Here is a 22702-nt window from a genome sequence, read left to right on the forward strand (position 1 = left end):
TAATGACAGAAAAAGGGTAAAAGATAAAAGATAAAGGAATGATTCAGTGAAGCTCCTGCTGGGAATATTGCAGAATTTTGTATAATAGTTTCTATTAAAGCATTACTAGATGCAAAGAGAAATATATTTGGAAAGAAGCCAGCGTTAGCGTTTCTAAGAACAACATTGCTTTATAAAAATGTTTTTAAAGGTAAACTAAGCAGAATTTATCAAATATAAATGTATCCTGTTTATACAGGATATTCATTCTCTCTTTTCTCACTCTCTTCCTCACTCTCACTATCTTTTTGTCTTTCGCTCTCTCTTTCTCATTTTTTCAGTCTTTCTTTCTCACTTTTCCTGTTTCTTTATTTCACTTTTTATTCACCTTCTCTCTTTGCCTCTCTTTTCTTTCTCTGTCTTTTTTTATTTTCTATATTTCATTCTTTCCTTCTTTCTCTCTTGTACTCTCTTACTCTCTTACCCTCTTACTCTCTTTCTCTTTTACTCTCTCTTCAAAATATCTCTTGTTAGAACTGTCATCTGTAACTTGATAAAAGATTGTAATTTTCCGGCTGTAAGAGACTGCAAATGTTGAATGCTTTACTTCATAGCGACAATGCGATCTAGTTTAGAAAATTATTTGTATATTTATTTATCTATTTATTTTGTAAATCAAACAATACATATCAAAGATGGTGGGTTGGGGTATGTACATTGGCAGAATCGGTAGAATCAGAACTAAATGTCTTGCGGTACTTTGCTCTGGCCCTTTACCTCCTGAGCTAAAATCCCACCGAGGTGAGCATTATGTTTCAGCTTCAAGGCGGTGAGCTGGCAGAAACCTTAGCACACCGGGCGAAATGCTTAGCGGTATTTCGTCTGCTGTTACGTTCTGAGTTCAAATTCCGCCGAGGTCGACTTTACCTTTCATCTTTTCGGAGTCGATAAATTAAGCACCAGTTACGTACTGGGGTCGATGTAATCGACTTAATCCCTTTGTCTGTCCTTGTTTGTCCCCTCTATGTTCAGCCCCTTGTGGGCAATAAAGAAATAAGAAACGTTAGCACGCCGGCCGAAATGCTTAGCAGTATTTCGTCTGTCTTTACGTTCTGAGTTCAAATTTCGCTGAGGTCGATTTTGTCTTTCATCCTTTCTGGGTCGATAAATTAAGTACCAGTTGCGTACTGGGGTCGATCTAATCGAATGGCTCCTTCCTCCAAAATTTCGGGCCTTGTGCATAGAGTAGAAAAGATTATTTTCAGCTTCGCTGAGTTGATGAACCAAATTTCCAGTCAAGTATCAAGTTCAATTTGAACCACTGATTCTGGTATCTTTCAAGCTCCTTCAAGCGAAAGAATATGGTTGAGAACACATAATATTTCTGCAAAAAGTAGGTGATATAATTATACTGCCATATGAATCCTTCTTCATCAGCCTGGAGCTAACCAACAGGAAATTAACGTGCAAGTGCTGAGCATTCCACAAACACGCGTGCTCTTCACATAGTTCTCAAGAAGATTCAGTGTGACACAGAATGTCACAAGGCCGGCTCTTTGAAATACAGCTACTACTCATTTTTGCCAGCTAACTGAAGGCCAGGAACGAGAAATAAAATGAATTGCTTAAGGAAACAACGCGCCGCTGGGAATCGAACTCACGACCTTACGATCGTGAGCCGAACACCCTAATCACTAAGCCACATGCTTTTTCTCTTAAACAACAGCAATAGCAATAATAACTGCAACAGTAGGTCTCACAATACTTCGTGTTATGAACAGGCTGTCTCATGTTTAGAAAAGTAAAAACTGTGACTTAACGGTGAAGCTTCTTTCCCATTAAGCTCTTTAGCTCTTAAAAGTAGCAACAATAACAACTATGACAGTAGCATGAACAATAAAGACAACAATATCCAAGCAATACTCATGAAATTTTTTTTCTAATTTTCTCACAAGGCCAGTAATTTTGAGGAGAGGGACAAGTTGATTACATTGACCCTTGACAAGTTCTTTATTTTATCGCTCTTCGAAAGAATGAAAGACAAATCTACCTCCGCGTAATTTAAATTCAGAACGTAAAGAAATGCCGTTAGGTATTTTGTTCAACCCTTCTTATTTCTTTTTGCTCACAAGGGGCTAAACATAGAGGGGACAAACAAGGACAGACAAAGGGATTACGTCGATTACATCGACCCCAGTGCGTAACTGGTACTTAATTTATCGACCCCGAAAGGATGAAAGGCAAAGTCAACCTCGGCGCAATTTGAACTCAGAACGTAGCGGCAGACGAACGAAATCCCTATCACCATCATCTCATTCCCATTGCCATCCCCACCACCATTATCACCATGATCATCCCCGGCACTACCTTCGCTATCATCCTTATTTCCAACAACAACAACAGGAGCAGCAGAATAAACACCAATACAATTGTCACCATCTTCAACTCCATCACCATCATCGTCAACCCACCACCACCTGCACTGTTATCATCACCACCGTCACCATCACCACCGTCACCATCACCACCCTAACCATCACCACCTTCACTATCACCCCGTCACCATCGTCGCCTCTATCACCACCACCCACACACTGCCAACAGCAGCAGCAGCAGCAGCAGCAGCATCGACCATATTGAAACCTTCAAGCAAAAAAGCTTTTTAAAATCTTTTGTCAGCAGAGTGTATGTAGAAGATTTACAGGGTTGTAAATCTAGAAAGAGCAATAGTAAGAGAGAGAGAGAGAGAGAGAGAGAGAGAGAGAGAAAAGGAAAGAAAGAAAGAAAGAAAGAAAGAAAGAAAGAAAGAATGAAAGAAAGAAAGAAAGAAAGAAAGAATGAAAGAAAGGAAGAAAGTGAAAGAAAAAATGACCATCAAATAAGGCTAATGCAAACAAAGAACGAAGACATGAAATGTTATAAATTTAACAGTCGTAAGACTCCAAGGAATTCAGGTGATCTCTCTTAACATCTTTGTTTGCTAATGTCTTGCTAGAGATGATACGCTAAAGTCAAATCGTAACATCAAACGATTCTACTTAAATTCGCATGAAAATAGCGTTAGAAATAGTTTTTTAAAAAATAGAGAAAAAGTAAATGGAGAAACAGTAAAAACTACACCATCAGCAACAGCAAGGATAATAATTTCTTCCACTATAGGCACAAGGCATGAAATCTGGATGTAGAGTAAGCTGGCACTCCGTCGGTTACAACAACGAGTGTTCTAGTTGACCCGATGAACAGAACAGCCTGCTCGTGAAATTAATTGCAAGTAGCTGAGCACTCCACAAACACTCGTATCCTTAATGGAGTTCTCAGCGAGATTTAGCGTGACATAGAATGTGATAAAGTTGGCACAATACAAGGAATAATAGGCTTAGATTTTGGCACAAGACCAGCAATTGTAGATGGATAGCCGTTAGTGGATGCCATAGAGTCCAGTATTTGTTTTGTACTTTAGTTCATCCCGGAGTAATGAAAGGCAAAGCTGACTTTAGCAGGATTTGAAATGAAGATGTAAGAAACCGGAAAGAATTCTTCCAAGCATTTTTCCGATGCTCTAACAATCCGGCCAGCTCGGTGCTTTAAAGATTTCTAATTTAGGCCTAAAGTTAGCGGTTTTGATGTGACGAGATTACTCGATATCATCGGCACCATTAATTGATACTGTCGAACGTACTGTCGGAACCAATGTTCTAACAATTATGCCAATTTACCATCCTAACAACAAATAACCTCGGTAGAATTCTGCGATGGATAAAGTATTGATGATGCAATTAATATTGTATACTGCTTCAACAAAGAGTAGATACTGCAAGTTATTATCATATGATCGCTGAAAGAGAATGAATGATACAATTACCTCGGGATGATGAAAGATGATAAGGAAATTGAATGGTCAATAAGAAAGCTTTCAAAGAGTATACGAGAGGAGTTTAGAAGGTACTTGAAACAAAACTATATGGAGGTAGTCAATAGACTTGCCTTGGCAGTACTCCTTCGTCTTAGAATGAACAAAGACAGGGTTGCAGGAACTGGATAGAAGAACTAGAAATCTGCTGTCATTGTGCAATGCATATTATCCCAAAAGTAGTACAACCAGGATCTACATAACGAGAAAGGAAAAATGCAGAAGTTTGTCATACGTAGATGATACCATCAACGTTGCGATGTTCTTTTCTACTCTAGGCAAAAGGCCCGAAATTTGGGCGAGGGCAGTCGATTAGATCGACCCCAGTACGCAACTGGTGCTTAATTTATCGACCCTGAAATGATGAAAGGCAAAGTCGACCTCGGCGGAATTTGAACTCAGAACGTAAAGACAGACGAAATACTGCTAAGCATTTCGGCCGGCGTGCTAACGTTTCTGTCAGCTTGCCGCCTTCATCAATATTGCGATATTGGGAAAAGAAAGAATATATTCAGCGGTCAGAAATATACAAAACCGTCAGTGTCACGTGAACAGTAGAGTTCACAGACAAAAGGATGAATAAGACAAATAGCTGGAAGAAGAAAGAATCCCATTATCTATTCATGCAAGTGGAGAATTTGAAAGTAAAGATCACTAATGAGAGGCTGACGGATGGAAACATAAATAGTAGAACTAAATTGTTAACTATAGTACTCATGAACTGACTGACACAGCTCGGTCCGATGGTATATACAACATGTGTAGGAAAATGAGCGAAAGTATGAGAGGAAGCCAAAAACTATCCACACTTTCGGGAAAACCTTAGTTGCGCCACAGGGCCTTCACTGCTTTCATGCTCAAGGGAGGTACTTTTGTGATTATGCAACAAAGTTTGACTTTTATCGCTCTAGTTTGTTTTGTTTTTTTCTTTTTAGTGTGTTACAGAGAAAAAACGGACGTTCTGCTGGCACCACAGAAGAACAAAGTTCAGTAATCCAATTTCTATGGTCTGAACAAGTGTCGGGGCAGAAATTCATCGCAGGTTTTCAATTCAATACGGCGCCAGTGCTTTACTGTGTGGAAGTAGTACGAGCGGAATGAGGACTTAACAATGTTCAGACAACCATAAAGCATGAAGAAGAAACAGGACACCCATCAACCTCCACCACTGACATGAAGATTCAACAAGCTCGAGAGATGGTTCTGACGAACACAAGTGACATCGATGAGGTGAAATGGTTCTGAAAATCAGTCATAATTCTGCATACAAAATCATCAACGATGAGTTTTGCTTCCGTAGAGTCAGTGCGAGATGGGTGCCAAGAATGTTTACCGAAGCACATAAGCGCGATTATGTGGATAGCTGTCAACACTCAGTCACCACGAAGATTATTTGGAGAAAACTGTCATAGGAGATCAGACCTGGGTCCATTACTTTAACCCAGAATCCAAAAGCAGATTATGGATTGGAAACATCCTGAAACGCCAGCCAAAAAGAAATTCATGGTTCAACCTTCCGCAGATAAAGTGATGCTAACCGTTTTGAGGGATACAAAAGGGTCTGTACTGGAACGTTACCTGGGAAAATGATCTAGTGTCATTGCAGGCTACAGTGAAATGCTGGTCAACAAACTGAAACTAGCAATTCTCTCTGAGCGCTGAGGACTATTGTCAAAGCAAGTGTTATTGCTGCATGGCAATACAGACCCACATACGGCCATCCACATCGCTGGAGTCGCTGAACAATTGGGATTGAAGTTGCTGGAACATTTGCATAGTGTAGATCTCGTCCCTTCTAGTATCACCTATTTGGACGGTTCAAACATTTAAGAGGTTGGTGATTTTCTACAGACAAAGAAGTGCAGGAAGCGGTGCATAAATGACTGCGCAACAAGCCAAAAACCTTTTTCTCAGATGGAATAAGCATGCTTTTGAGGTGCTTGAATAAGTGCATCGAAAAGTAAAAAGAATATGTCAATAAATGATGTAATTGTTCAGTCTTTGATTTTGTTTTAATTATTTATTGAAACAAAACTGCGTATAATTTTTGACTTAGTATCATATTAGCCATATCCCAAGTGAGACCAGACACCAACACATTCATTAGAATGGTTTTGATCAAAGCCACACCTAGAACAAAATCGATCCCTATTCAATCTGGAAGTGATTTTCTTTCCTTTAATAGCAAAATAACGAGAAGCAAATCATCTGTTCAAAATGCTCAGGTCGCTTTCCAAAAATTCTCCACGAAAACTGGCGGTAAGACCTGCGGTGAGATGAACTTAAAGAAAATCTATTCTAACTAATCCAGACAAATAGTACAGTATAAAATGACAGAAATCCTTATCTGCACCTAAAATATAATCAAAACGGGCTTGCGAAACTTGTTTGCAAAGAAAGTATTAATTGTAACTACACTAGGAACGTTATTTTTGTAAGGTAAATTTGCCCTGGAAATATTTTACCTGCTTGCTAGAAATTCTTCTCTTTCCCTTTTCTCTAATGCTGAACAATTGACGATTTAGAAAGAGAAAAAATGAAATATGTTTTTTAAGCTATAAATAAATTAATTTCTCTTTATAAGAAACATCGTAGAATGTCGAATTTATCTTCATTTATTTGTCTCTCGAGTTATGCCGGCTTGACGATTACAAAAGAGAATGGAATAGTATTATGCATGGTTTCCAGCAATTAAAAAAAAAACTCTACGTATTTTATTTTATGTAGAAAGAAAATACATATATGTGTATGCGTTTCACCCTTTGATGTAAATTCCTCAAATTGACTTAGTTTAACGTAGGAGAGATTCTCTACTCTTTAATCATGAAATCACCAGTAGCAAACTGTATTCAATAACAAATTCTGTATCAGTAAGTACACGTTATTCATTGGCTATAGTTCTTATACAACCTGACATAAAAACCAACTACAATAAAAAAGAAATAAAGCAGAAAGAAAGGTGAGAAATTTCACGCTGAAAAGAAATAACAAAGGCAAGTTTATCCTTTCTTAACTATGGTTCTATGTCAAGACATGGAAAGGGTGAGAAGTAAGACAAAGGAGAAACGTTGACGGCTCGTATCTGAATGAGGAACCCATCCCTGAATTACAATGGATTAAACATATTCCTATAGAAAATTGTGTTTTGATAGTTAGTTGTTGTTACCTGGCTTTCATATGTCCTTTAAAGATACATTAGATAATATGCGAATGCAGGTAACATATCATTGGTTTCAAATTTTGGCCAAAAGTTCTGTGGGGAAAAGCTAGTCGATTATGTCAAACTCAGTACTCAACTGGTTCTTATTTTATCGACCCAGTAAGGATGAAAGGCAAGGTTGAACGCAATAAATAGGAAGAAATATAGCTAGATGTTTTGTCAAATGTACTAACGATTCTGCCATCTCGCATAATATCAACATATTTGTTGTTTCTTTTCAGCGTAAAATTTCACACCTTTCAACACATTGTTGATATTATTTATATCAACATGACTGTATGGTAAGAAGCTTGCATCCCAACCACATGGTTCAGGATTTAGTCGTCTCACAGAGTGGCACCTTGGGCAAGTATCTTCTACTATAGCCGCGAGCCGACTAATGCCTTGTGAGTGAATTTGGTAGACGCCTACCAAACGTGTGAGCGTGTGTATTTGTGTCTGTGACTGTCCACCACTACCGCTTGATAACATTTGTTGGTGACCCCATAAGTTCGGTAAAAGATATCGATCAAATAAACATCAGGTTTAAGAAAATTAAGTACTGGGGTCGATTCATTCGACTAAAAATTCTTCAAGGCGGTGCTCCAGCATGGCTACTGTCCAGTGACTGAAATAAGTAGAAGATAAAATATAAAATGATATCCGGGAATGATAATACAAATTTTATTATCATTGTCAAACGTTTCACTTTAATTCTGTCTATCAAGTGATATATGAAAACAGCTGTCTTATTTCTCAAACAACATAGATATGTGTGTATGTATGTATATATATATATATATACATATCCCTTAGGTAGTAATATCAAGCATCTAGCAAACACAAGAAGAGAATGCCATTAACATGTAAGTAAGCATTTATCGATATAACCGCTAGCATATGATTTATTCGTTTTTGATCTGTCTTATAATGAAGGGATAAGCGAGTTTGCTTATGAAATTTTATATATAACGAGTATCATATGATTTCTTGTGCGTGTGTGTGTGTGTGTGTGTGTGTGTGTGTGTGTATGCGTGCATTTAGCAAGCTTTAATATGATATCGACTTTTCTTCAATTTAGTATTTCTCATGTTCTAAGTTATTCTGAGCTGCTCTAGCATATAACAAAATATCACTGCAAATCATAGCAGTAATATATAATAAACTGGAGAATGAATGGAATTCCTGGTGTGTGCCTTCTTGCGGCTACCTCCCCCCCCCCTCCCCTAAAAAATGGGGAATAGACCTGGGTATATACAAAATATTATATAAAGTAGTAGGGTGCATTAGTATATTATAGAATGTAAAACAGTGAGTTGTAGTACCGTATTTTCGTAATATCCGAAATCGCTGGATTTGTTCCAAAATATGAAACCATTATTATTATTATTATTATTATTATTATTATTATTATTATTATTATTATTATTATTATTATTATTATTATCATCATTATTATTATTTTCATATACACTCTAATTAGACTGTTGTAAAAGAAAAGAAACCTAACATCGGGCTAAAACAAGTAGCTTTAGACGCCAAGAACTCTCTAAGTATCCTCACTGCCCCTAATGACACAGTTTTCTGGAGTTATACTAAACTCGGTTTTATGCTTATTTCCTCCACCTTTTCAGACCTTTAGAGATAGTTTCCAATGCACCTATAACTTCTGGGACACATTTTACCTGCACTTACAATAGTCTCTGTAATTCAATACCTAGGTCCTGGTACTTTGCTATTTTTTCTATACTTTTCATATTAATTTTTTCATCATTTGGGACAGTAAAGTCAATTATCTGGCACTTTCTATTCTCTTCATCTACTACTACCAAATCAGGCCTTCTAGCTTCTATTGTTCAGCCAGTTTGAATGTTGAAGTCCCACGACATCTTGTATTTCTTACTTTCTAGTAGTTTACTAGGTTCTTGTTTATACCATTTATCAGTATGTTCAAATCTTAGCTTTCTACATTGCTCATTAATGCACTAGTTAATCTGAGATTTGACTGCTTCTCACTTACTACTTCTTCCCTCACTTTCTTTAACCATACTGCATCTCCATTATTATTGACTGGCTTATCCCAAATATTACTCCAGAACTTTCTAACTTCTTCTGCATTAGGTTTCTCAACTTCAGTACTTCGTTCTCTACTCTTTATTTGGTTATAAGTTCTCCTCTAGTCTGTTTCAAATAATTTATTCTGTTGATACTGATCTACTTTTTTCTGATATCCGGAGAGCTTCACTGCTGCTGCTGTGATGCTCTGTTTCAACTCTTCTATTACTGTCCCAAATCCTTTCTCTTTGACTAAGTATTTTTTCTCGAGGGAAGATTTGCATCTTGTGTTTCCTAACTTGTTTCTTTTCCAGGCTTCTATTCTACTCGGATCTTGCCTTAAAGTCTCTTCCACATTTGCTCTTTTTTGATATTTCCCTGCAAGATATCTAATCTTTTGGTGACCACTACCCCTCCTGCATAAATCATTAAGCTAATGTCTTCTATATTTTTAGCATATATCCTACTGATAACACAATCTACCTTCTGCTCATTTCTAGCAGCTTCTCTCTGTTGGTGCATTTTAATGCTGGTAATCTTGTTCTTACTTCTTTACCCAATTCTTCCTGCAACTCATCAAAAGTGTTCTGATCTTCCTCACTTAAATCACTTAAGTCGTTAGTGCCAGTTGTTCCTCCCTTCTTGGTATCGCTATTATTATTTTTTCCTTTATGTTCTTCTTTGGTTTGAGCTGTATCTCTTATATTGTTGTTTCTCTTCTACCTCCAATTCTATTACCTACTTTCTTCTCCTAATTGCAATAACTTGATTAACTAATCTCTGCTCAGTCACTTTAATCATACCCTTCTCTACCCAAAGTGCTAACATCTGTTTACTATAACCCCTTTCTTTAGGTTCACTTTTTAAGTAGCACTGCATCACTATCCTGTTTTATCCGCTGGTCCATTTCCTCCTCCTTGACCTATTATTTGCTGTAGCTGCATTAAGATAACAGCTGTGTTCAGTCTGCATCTTTACTTAACCACTACCGAGCAAGAGGCCTTCCTTTAAAGGTCCAGTTTCATTTTCGTTGTTACAATCAGGGTTTTTTTCGGAAACTCCTGTCTCTCATAAACTGAGGTAAGGTAACGTTCATCACCATTCGTCACCACAGCTATCATTTTTAGACGTCTGAAAGTTTCAAGCAACTTTCTATTACATCATATTTTGCACCTTTGTGCTGGTGGGGTAGTGTGTACTACATTTTTTTTAGTGGGAGATATTGTATCAATACGTTTTGCTATGGGGTTTGGTTTGAGTCATCTGTTGTATTAGTTTCCATATTGTGTATTGTTTGTGCAGAGCAGGTTGGCTTCTATGGCACATGTTGTATATTTTGTTTATTTTGGGGGGTATTTGTAGTATGAGTTTGTTCTTGCATGTTTTTGGATGGGCGTTGTATAGTAATGTGTGTGTGTAACTCATAAATCAACTATTTTATAGTATTCATGATTCTCCGTCCGCCGTTCTTTCTCTTTTGTTTGGTTTTGTTATGGGTTCCATTAACTATTATTATTATTATCATTATTATTATTATTATTATTATCATTTTCATTATCATCTTTCAATTCCGTTACCTTTTTTTGTCGAGTGTCTTCCTGACATTTAGGGCAGAGAAACGCATAGTATAGATTTGTAGGCCATTGAAATAAAAACAACAGATTGGTCATTTACAAAGCCATGTGACAGAGAAAAGGAGGAAGAAAAACAGAGAGAAAAAGGAAAAAATATAAAAGGAAACAAAGAAAATAAAGGAAAAAAATTTCACAGCGATAATTCTCTTCTCAATACGTGTGACGTACCAGTTAAGACAATTGGTTCCCCGGTGGAGAATCGAACCCTGTTCTACCACGGGACAGACGGGGATACTTACCACTATACTGCCGAGGACTTACCGCTATACCATTCTTCTTCTTATTCTTATTCTTATTATTCTTCTTATTATTATTATTTTATGTTTGACTTTTGTTTTGCATTTGTACAAGTTGGATCCAAGTCTCACCCAGAGACCTCAAGAGACAACAAGTTAGAAGTTCATGTAGGTGTTATTATTATTATTATTATTATTATTATTATTATTATTATTATTATTATTATTATTATTATTATTATTATCATCATCATCATTATTATTATTATTATTATTATTATCATTATTATTATTATTATTATTATTATTGTTCAGTAGTTTTATTTTTATAACGTGCTTTCACTTCACTACCGAGCGCAGCTCTGTGCGCCTTGGGTATGTGCTGTGGTTTGTTGTGGTGCTCTTATGTTTACTGTATTGAAAGTGTTTTGCGTAGAATGTGTGCAGTACCCAGTAGTGCAATTTTCTGTATGTTATATATATTTGTAAGTCCTGATATTTTTGTTACGTATTTGTCTGAATATTTTTTTTTATTATTATTATGATCATTATCACCATTATTATTATTATTATTATTATTATTATTATTATTATTATTGTTGTTGTTGCTGTTGTTGTTGTTGTTATTATTAGAAAATACGAAGAGCGCGATGCGATTGCAATAGATATTTTATTGGTTAAACGATATTTCGACAGCTAGCCTGCCTTTGTCGAGTTCAAAATGAAAAGTGATACATAAAAATTCAAAATCATAGAAATTCAAATCCAAAATATGAACGAGGACAACCAGCTTCCCCACGTTGATGAAATGACATTATCAGTCTTAAATTTACAAGTTTACAACTTGTAAAAAGAAAAAAGAAAGAGAAAAAAGAGAAAAAAGGAAAGAAAAAGAAAAGGAAAAAGAAGCAGAATATTCAATCAAACAATTTTGTGTAAATATGATGTTTGATACAAAATGTTCGGCAAGTTTTGCCGAACTATTGTTATTGTACCTGACGTCATATCTATTCCCATTGAATCTTTTGTTTAATTGTTCTGTTGTATAACCGACATAAACCAAGTTGTGTTTCGTGCTTTCTGCTGCGTACATCAAATTGGTATATCTACACGTCACACCTTCCGTGTAAACCATAACATTTCCGTTATGATTCCTGATGGAATTCACTTGACTTCTCTTGTTGCCTAGGGAACAAGGATTACCTCCCTTGCGGCTGTTTTCCAAGGTTCAGCGTGCAGAAACTCCAAGTAACTACAGCTATTAGGTTTTTGCCAGTGCAGTGAGAATATCAGAAATACAAAAGGACGCATAAGGGAAACTAAAAGATTAGTGAAGAAGGATAAAAGATAAGTTAATCTGACTATCTTTAAAAATAAATATTGACAAAACTAGGAGATATACAGTAAACTACCGGGGCATAAAGTTAAAAAACAGATATGTAGAAAGACCCACCTGAAATACGTTTGAAGAAAGACATTCACCTCTTGATGCAAGCATTATAGCACAGTCGAGGTCAGTTACATCTCGGAAATCGAGACGAAGTATTATACTGCAGCTTCTCTCACAAATATTATGGAGCAATTCTCGTAGTTGCATACGTGGGTCGATGCTTGGTAAAAGTGAGGACGGTGAAAGTGTCGCCAAAACTAAGAATCTACTGCCCGGTGGCGAGCTTCTTGGTTGAAACTGAATATAAGGTTACTGTTTTAGAAATACATAACTTGGGGGGTATTTGTAGAGCATTTAAGCCAAAAGGATCAGGAACAGCTTATGCCAACCCCGATTTAATTAACTTAATAGATACGATCCTTCCGTTTGCAGCAGTAGAAGATAGAAGACTAAGATTCTACATTTGTGGGGCTACAAACCCCTTAATGGTCTTCTGAACACAGTTAGGGTTACAAGAAAGAAAACTGTCAATATTGTCAACATCCCAAACACGATAACAGCATCTTCAACAATAACATGTAATCATAACTGTAGTAGCAACAGTTACAGCAACTATCATAACAAAAGCAGTGCCAACACCAGAAGCAATACAAACAAGTGCTACAAAAACAAAAGCATAGAAACGAAACCAGCAGCAGCAAAACAACGAACAATAGATGCAACAGTAATAGCAGGAACACCCATGACAACAACGATAATGTCACGTTTCCCACAAAAACGCCTCTCAGTTTTCCGTCCCTCGAAACACAAACACACACACCCATACGAAAACGTATCTTTTCCTTTCATCCTATGAAAATCGTATAATTCAGAGTTCTCACCGTGTGGTGTAGGAGACGCTAAATTTAGTTCTTCACTGCTAAGTTTATTTATCATCTCTAGTAACTACCAACGCAATTGGGTTTATGAATTTGCTAGAAGTTAAGGTCAAAGTCTTATTTTTCTCACTTGATACAGACAAACAAAAAATCCAAAGAGTTCCAAAGTGATTGTACTATCAACTGGTATATTTGGGTAGCCAAAGATTTTTAGTGCAATTATTATCCCCTGAACCTATGCTAACCATCTTTGGTTCTAACAGAATTAAGGATACAAAACAAACTAACATCATTACACGGACGCAGAAAACATTATTTCTCAGGCAACATCCTCTATAGTATGTTAGCACTGTTGAGTAGTTTATTCTTACCACCGGGTTCTTCAAGCAGCACTAACCACGTTATTCAACGACGGTTCAACGACAGATGATATAACTCAACAATGTACGTAATACCATATTCATCCATTAAATAGGGTTTCTATATTAACTCTAATCCATATTACACATCCTTTTACTGTAGCAAAATGATTCCAGCTTCTTTCGGTTTAAGGGGGTACAACACGGCTGTGGCTAAGAGGTCTGTTTCAAATTCGATCCCGGGTCCACTAATATTTGTAAGACGAAATCTGCAGTATCGGAACTTCTTAACACGTAAATTATCTGGCTGTAACCTGTTCTTAATCTAGCGTAGCATTATTTCCCGTCTCTTGCGAACTTTTATTAGAGATCCCTCTGTTGCAAGCATTCACAACTAGTCTCGTCTCTGAGAATATCTTCCTATCTCCCTTTCTCTCATCTCAGATATCCTTGAAAGGATCACACGTGCCGTCATTACTTCTTTCACAAAGCCATTAAAGAAAAAAAAAAGAGAAACTTTTAATAATGTGTTGCCACATTTTCCAAGCTTTCTGCAACGTAATCATATCTGTAATTCTATCATTTCCTTCCTAGTGCACATCAAACTAACACTCCTCGTCTGCTGTTAGCACGAACAGAGATGATTTCGATACTACAGAAATCGATATTTACTATTAACGTCCACTTAGGATGAAAGAGCAGGATAAAAGAAGGATCTGCGCTATCTATATATAAGGTCGCTGCCCATTGCATGAAGTCGCAGTTGGATGAAATTTTAGAGACAAAAATATTCTGGTCCGTTTGAGAACAGTTCTTCGATGGATTCTTTAAAAAGCCATTCTCAATTCTCAAAGTGAGATATATTGTAAAGATTCAAACAATGTTCACTCACTGAATGCCTTCCATAGCAGTCTACTATCAAAGCTTTCGTCGTATAATGTTCTTGAAACTCTTACTACTATAGGCACAAGGCCTGGAATTTTTTCGGGCTAGTCAATTATATCGACTCCAGTGAACGAGTATTATTTATTTTATCGTTTCTGAAAGGATGAAAGCACAGATAGCCCAGCGAAATTTGAACTCTGAACGTAAAACCGGAAGAAATGCCGCTAACCATTTTGTTTGACGCGCTAATGCTCCTTATTGTCCAGTCTTCATTGTTCTTAATATTGGTTTCAAATTAAGGCGACGTTCTGACAGAATCGTTAATACTCTGGGCAAACTGCTTAACAGCCTTCCGTCAGTCCCTACGTTCTGAGTTCAAATTCCACCGAAGTCGACTGCCTTTCATCCTTTCGAGGTCGATAAAATAACTACTCAGCTGATCACTGGGGTCGATGTAATCGACTTACCCACTTCCCTGAAATTGCTGGCCTTGTGCCAAAACTTGAAGCCTTCTGAAATCAAAATTGGTTTCAAATTCTTAGCACAAGGCCAGAAACTTCGATTATATCGACTCCATGTCTCACATGATACTTACATTATCAACTCTGAAAGGATGAAAGGCAAAGTCGACCTCGACAGAATTTGAACTCAGAACATAAAGACGGACGCAATGCTTCTAAACAATTTTCTCGCTGTGATAGCGATCTTGCGAGCTCGTTATCTTTTTTATTGCTCTTAATATTGGTTTACTGCTCTACTGCTCACCTCGTACTTATTTTAACGACCCCCAAAAAGATGAAATTGACCTCAGCGTAATTTAAACTCAGAACGTAAAAGGAAAAAATATCGCTAAGCCTTTTTCCCGGTGTGCATACGACTTCGCTAGCTCATTGCCTATTTTAGTCTTTGTAAAACTTGCTTCAAATCTTGGCATGATTCCAGTAGTTTCGCGGGAGGGTATTATAAGTTGATTACATCGACCCCAGTGTCAACTGGTACTTATTTTATCGACTTCGAAGTGATCAAAGGCAAAGTCAATCTTGGCGGTATTTGAACTTAGAACTTAAGAACGGATGAAATGCTGTTTAGCATTTTGCCTGGCTTGCTTACGATTTTGCCAGCTCGCCGTCCTTAATGTTTATAATATTAAAAACAAAACCGAAGATCGAAGAAAATGAAGTCCTTAGCCACAGTGTTTTCATATTTTTCTTTAAATTCCAGTTATCGCCGTTTCAATTCACAGTCGGGTAAAGAGCAGTCCACCCAGCTGTAAATGAGTAATATCCTGCAGCAGACTGGTATCCTGTTCAGGAGAGATGTTATCCTCTCGATCATATATACGCTATCGAAACTGTGTAGTTGGCCCTGTGTGTAGCTGGCCCTGTGTGTAGCTGGCGCTCAAGATGTTCGGGAGTTGATAACACTGTGTGTGTTTGTGCGTGTGTGCGTGCGTACGTGCGTGGTGTGTGTGTGTGTGTGTGTGTGTGTGCGTGTGTGTGTGCGCGCGCGCGTAACTGTGTGTGTGTGTGTGTGCGTCACTGTGTGTGTATGTGTGTGTAATCCATCACTTGAAGAACGGTGTTGATATTGTTTATGTAACTGCAGCTTAGCGGTTCGGCAAAAGATAACGACCGAATATGTACCAGACTTAAAACATAAGAACATAGGTCTATTTGTTCTAGTAAAACTCTTCAATGAGGTGTACCAGCATGGCTGCAGTTCAATGACTGAAAGCACTAAAACATAAAAAATAACAGCTTCTGACAGACAACCATTTGATATGTACAATGATGTGCTTGCTTGTGTAGAATTATTAACCCATAAAGCGCTGGGATTTCCACTTACGTGGCATGGACTACTGAGGACATTTTATGAAAATGAGACTATCATGCACACATAAAAAAAAATAGTTAAAATATCTTTTGAAAAGTCGTTAGTTGAACTCTTAGTCCCCTTGCATTCTGGGGGGTATCGGAGCGTTTGAGTGACATTAGACTCCCAACAAACGCCCATAAATTAAAATGCATCTATCTGGGCCATGATCGTGGCCTGTCTACCAGTGTCTGATGACTACGATCGTAACCCGTCGAGCTTTGTGTTAAATTAAATTGAAGTTTACGTTGTTTTGTGCTCTATTTCTAATTTCCAGTAAAATTGTATGGATCAAAGCCACATTACAAACGAAATCGAACACTCTTTAATACCTACACGGAAGTAAAATACTCAATAACGATTGATTTATCAATAAGTACAAATTTTCAGAAGGCATAGATCTTATGCAATCTGATGCAAATACAGCCACAACAAAAAAAGGAGTAAATAAATAAATATAAGAAATTTTACGCTGAAAAGAAGCGAAAGAGGAAAATCCACCCATGCAGAGTGTGGTCCTTGATCAAGGGATGGAAAAAAAGTGAGAAGAAAAAGGAAGAAGGAACTATGACACTTCTACAAAGATCAGAACATGTCGGGACCTTCGGAACTTCCTACGAGATTACAATGGATTTAACATGCATTATTATTATAGAAAATAAGGCAGTGAGCTGGCAGAATCGGTAGCACGCTGGACAAAATGCTTAGCGGTATTTCGACCGTCGCTACGTTCTAAGTTCAAATTCCGCCGAGGTCGACTTTGCCTTTCAACCCTCTGGTTGAACACTGGAATCGATGCAATCGATTCGTCCCCCAAGCTGCCCTTGTGGCAAAAATTTGAAATAATTGTTATTGTATAAAATTTCATTTCGATAGTTGTTGCTGTTGTTACTACGTGACTTTGATAAGTCATTTAAGAATTTTTAAGATAATAGTCAACTGCAGACAATATTGATATTACTTATATATCCGGGAATGATAACAGATTTTTGTTATCATTGTGAAACATTTAGCTTCAATTCTTTATTTCAGCAGAAATATGAGACCATCTGTTTTATTTCTCAGACACCGTGAATGACACACACACACACACACACACACACACACACACACACACACACACACACACACACACACACACACACACACACACACACATATCGTTCGACTAAAACCTTCCAAAACGGTCCACAGCATAGCCGCAGTCTAATAACTGAAACAAATGAAAGACAAAAGATATATGAAAGAAGTTTCAGGCGTATATCGTATGTTACTTCAGGAAATTTTAGCAGTATATTTTATAAGTCAGCAATACATTTCAGTATATTATACTAGATTCAAATTTTGGCACAAGGCCAGCAATTTCAGAGGAGGTGGGTAAATCGATTACATTGAAGCTAGTACTTCATTGGCACTTGTTTTATTGACCTTGAAAGGCTGAAAGACGAAACTTACTTCAGTGGAATTTGAACTTAGTACATAAAGACGGACAAAATCCACCTAGGTATTATACCCGGCATGCTAACGATTCTGCCAGCTCGCTGCCTTTATATTCTTTTCTACTCTAGGCACAAGGCCCGAAATTTATTTTGGGCGGGGAGGGAGCCAGTCGATTAGATCGACTCCAGTACGAAAACTAGTACTTAATTTATCAATCCCGAAAGGATGAAAGGCAAAATCGACCTCGGCGGAATTTGAATTCGGAACATAAAGACAGATGAAATACCGCTAAGTATTTCGCCCAGCGTGCTAACTTTTCTGCCAGCTCGCCGCTTTTATATTATATAACAAAAAGCAACAAGCTATGGTAGTATATTATATAAAGTAAGGCAGTATGCTGTAGCAGTGTTTAATATTAAAATTATGTCAAGATTTGTTGTAGAAAATATTGGATTTAAGTTTTGGCACAAAGCCAGCAATTTCTGAGGGGTTTAAATCGATTACATCAACCCAAGTGTTCAACTGGTACTTATTTTATCGACCTTGAAAGACAAAGTCGACCTCAGTAGAACTGGAACTCAGAACATAAGGACAGACGAAAAGCAGCTAAGCAGTTTGTCCGGTGTGCTAACGATTCTGCCAGTTAGCAGCACTTTATATTGTTTTTAATATTGGCTTCAAATTTTGACGCAAAGCCACTAATTCCGAAGAAGTGGGTAAGTCGATTACATCGACCCCGAAAGGATGAAAGATAAAATTGAACTTGAACTCCAAATGTAAAGTTGGATGGAATGCCGCTAAGCATTTTTAGCTCGGTGTGATAACGATTCTGTCAGCTCGCCGTCTTAGTAGTACATAATATTAAGTACAGAAAGACGTCTGCAATGTTGTTTGGATAAAGCTTACTCCTATTATGATTTTATGTAATTATTATCACTGTACGCTTCAATCAAAAGTTCAATAATATTCATAATACTATATGGCAAACATGCCAAAATCCTGTAATCCGTTGTTTGCATAACACCATGGAAAATAAGATTTCGATATAGCAATAACTCCTTGGTCCACGTGTTGAATGGAGTTGATTATATTTGTGGGTAGAACAAGCTACTTTTATATTATTTCAAGTTATGAGGCGCGAACTGTCAGAACCGTTCGCAAACCGCGCAAAATGCTTAGGGGCATTCCGTCCATCTTTACGTTCTGAGCTCAAATTCGTCAGCTTTCTCTTTTGTTCTGAAATAAAATATTTTGTGTATTTAATTCAATACCTATATATAACAGAATCACGAGAGCATCAGAGAAAATGCTTTACGGTATTTGTCTCGCCTTTTTACATTCTGAAAATAACTTTGCCTTTCATCCTTATGGGATCCATAAAATATAGTATGAAACAGGTGACAGAAATCACTGTAATCAAGTAACTCGTCATCTCAAAAACGTTGGTCTTTTGCCAAAATTAGAAACAATTATTTAGACAGCAAGCTAAATCATGAAGTCAATCCTCTTACATTTTGTTCCGTGAACCTCACTTAATAACTGACGTTTACTAAGCTGACCCAGAAGTATACTAGCGACTGAAGGATCGCACTCAATTCATATAGGTTTGGTTTTTGATTGAAACGTACAGTGATAATAATTACATGAAATCATAATAGGAGTAAGCTTTATCCAAACAACATTGCAGCCGTCTTACTGTACTTAATATTATGTACAAAATAACTTAAGTTTTTTAGGAAGGAAAAATAGAATTGGTTACATTTCAATGACTTTTACAAAGAAATTTTCAAACACGAAATCAAAGCCAACTTAGTATTTGGCTCCAAACAGTTGTTATAAACACATTATTTGTATATCCGTCCATTATTTATATATCCATATATGGCTAAAGTAAGGGGTTCTTTTACCACCTGGCGTCACACCAAGCCGCTCTCGTCAAACAAAGCATAGTGACCGCATATTTGTTTATGATTTCATGTAGTGTAAGTGCTTCCCAATTCATCTTGTAAATCACCCTGGACTTAATACTGTTGTATATTCCTCCTGCTGTCGATAATCTCTGATTGCAAACAACTAGGTGATGATCAGGTGATAGTTTAGCCCTTCTCTTTACCATAACGGTATTTATATATTTGCATTTATAATAGAAAATAAACTGATAATTCTTGCATAGATAGTAAACCAGATCATGCATATATAGAGACAGCATACTAGATAATCCGTATACAGAGACAGCAAACTAATAATTCTTATATAGACAGTAAGCAAAAACTGCTAATAGATGTTGAAATAAACGATTCAAAGACTTAAGATATCTGGAAATTTATTACCATTACTTTTCATCAAATTTACACATTGATCTATTTAAACATTGGTGCTTCTGTAAACAAGAAATTCACATATGTAATTTGAACGAAATTTCTAACAATTTTACAAAATTTCTGCGACTTTGTTTCAAGTAGAATTTTAAATCCGATTATATAAACTTAGTTTTTAGAAACCTCTTAATTCTATAAAAGGCATTTGTGAAAACATTCTGAGTTTTGTCTGAAACAATGTAATTTTATGATCAGCTTTTAGAAATTAGCAAGTTTTATGGTTGCGTTTGTACAAACAGCACAAACGTTTCTGAGAATAATGTTGCTTAATTTCATTCAGTGTCATTTTTCAAGTTCAGTAAAGCTTTGTGTTAGAATATGAAAAAAATGCAACTGAATGTAATTGCCAAATATCTCAAATTATTAACTTAGGTACAAGGTAACAAAATTTATAGAGAATAACAATTATAGAGTGAAATATCCGAGTTTCTTTTCTGAAGAAAAGTAACAACCAGAATTGGATTCAATACGGGATTGATGTCTAGCTAAAAATTCAAATTACTGAAACCAGTATTTTCATACAGGACAGATTACTCACCCACCGACAAGATTATGCTAACGTAATTACAGGTCTAAAAACGAAATTGTAATTTACTATTTGAACGACGAAATAGTATTTCGATAAACTCATTTTTTCATTTTCAGTTTACAAACCATTAATGTTTACAGAATCATCTCGCAAATATTATTCTTCATATCCCATAACATTTTCTACAAAACATTTGATATTTTCTTATATTTCTTTCACTAGATTTGGTGGCTGTCATCGTTCTTGTGAGCTCATATGATATTTCATCAGCTGGTAAGTCGTAAATTTATAATATTTATACAAATTAACAACAGGTACAGCTCTGACGAATTGCAAAAAGGTCTTGCTTAGTATTCCAAATTTGTGTTCTATTTTGTCACCAGAACATCTTTTGCTGGTAATGAAAGTTGACAGCAAAATAACCGTTGACGTAGCTGTAGTCTAAGCTACATTTCAGAACACTTTATCGATTGAGTAATCGATACATTTATTGATTAGTGTGATAGCTTGCAGACTTTTAATCATATCATGCCACGATTCAGCAAAAAAACGCAGAAAACAAAGTTATTTGGTACTGTTATGTCGTCAAATGCTGAGTATCTGGATTTACTTATGCTGTATTCCTAGGCGGAGAAGTAGCAGAGTTGCTACAGTTACAAAAAATAGCCTTTACATATAACGGTTTATCGTGTTCGGATTTCACCGTTATAGGATCGATATATATCTACGACGATGAACTGAGGAATCGTAAGGATGATGAATAAATTGTTTTACTGCTTTTGTTCCAGCTCATTGCATTCTGATTTCCGTCGTGGCCTGTTCGAATATTGGACTTAATCTCCCTCTCGGTTTAACAGCACCACCTGATGCTTGCGTGCTTTTAGCGAAATGCATTTTATCGCAAGCACTGGGTCAAGTCTCCTGGTGTGAGATATTCCCCCATCTCTCTTTCTCTCTCTCTCTCTGTTTCCCTCTATCCCTCCCTCCTTCCCCCCTCTCTCTCTCTGTCTCTCTACCTCTGTCTAACCTACTAATATTAAAGAAACATTACTTACAGAAATATCTGTACGTTTGGGAAAGCAATTATTAGTACAATACATAAGATGTCAAGTTTTTATAATAATAATAATGATCTGTCAAGTTAAAGGCATAGTTCGTCTAATGAAGAAATGCTTTCTGTGGATTAAGAAAAGAAAAACATATAAAAAGATAGTGTTATTAACTATTAAATGAATTCGAACGTTTAACATCATTAATAAAAAGAACAGCATCACTTATCTTATTGAAGGTTCCTTGTTGACTGTAGTTTTACCCATGAAGCATAGAATTTATACGATGTGTGTCACGTGACAAAATGGTATTCCTTCGTGAACACAAATATTAAACATTCTATGTAGAATTAAAATATATAAATCACGTGACAATATGGCGTTATAAGGAGAAGGTAGAAGAACGTATTAAATGACTAAAATGACGAAGTAAGTATAATAGACGGGGAACCAATCAATGGTATGCTATTTAGTGGAATATAATTTGATTATTATTAAAGTTTAAGTAATAGGAGCTGATAATGTAATAAGTATCTAAGGTACGTAAGTTATACTATATTATGAGGAATAGTAATATTTCGGTGAACTTATAATAGTTTCTGAGTAGTTTGTTTAATTTTTGTTCGAACTATGTATTATTCACAAACCTACACGACTAACTAAACTTTATTCTCTTCTATAAAGTCATTACTATAGCAAGTATTATAAAATAAGGTTTAAAACCTATTATTCGAACTATTATTTATCAAATAGCCTACTAACTAACTAAACATTATTCCCTTCTACGAAGTCATTACTAAAGCAAATATTTAAAATAAGATTTATATGAACATTATCTAAACTTATTATATATATATGTGTGTGTGTGTGTGTGTGTGTGTGTGTGTGTGTGTGTGTGTGTGTGTGTGT

At 36.4% G+C, this 22702-nt stretch overlaps 1 protein-coding gene across 1 annotated transcript in view; it reads left to right on the forward strand.

Moving 5' to 3' along the window:
• Positions 1 to 5997: 5997 nt before the first annotated feature.
• The window catches only part of LOC106883855 (scavenger receptor cysteine-rich type 1 protein M130), a 105302-nt gene continuing 88597 nt past the window's right edge, over positions 5998 to 22702 (forward strand). The window contains exons 1-2 of the mRNA XM_014934994.2: positions 5998 to 6148; positions 20967 to 21017. Coding sequence (XP_014790480.2) covers positions 5998 to 6148; positions 20967 to 21017 — 202 coding nt within the window. The remainder of the gene's footprint in view (positions 6149 to 20966; positions 21018 to 22702) is intronic.

This window comes from Octopus bimaculoides, chromosome 5 (genome assembly GCF_001194135.2).
Source record: "Octopus bimaculoides isolate UCB-OBI-ISO-001 chromosome 5, ASM119413v2, whole genome shotgun sequence".
NCBI classification, from domain to species: domain Eukaryota; kingdom Metazoa; phylum Mollusca; class Cephalopoda; order Octopoda; family Octopodidae; genus Octopus; species Octopus bimaculoides.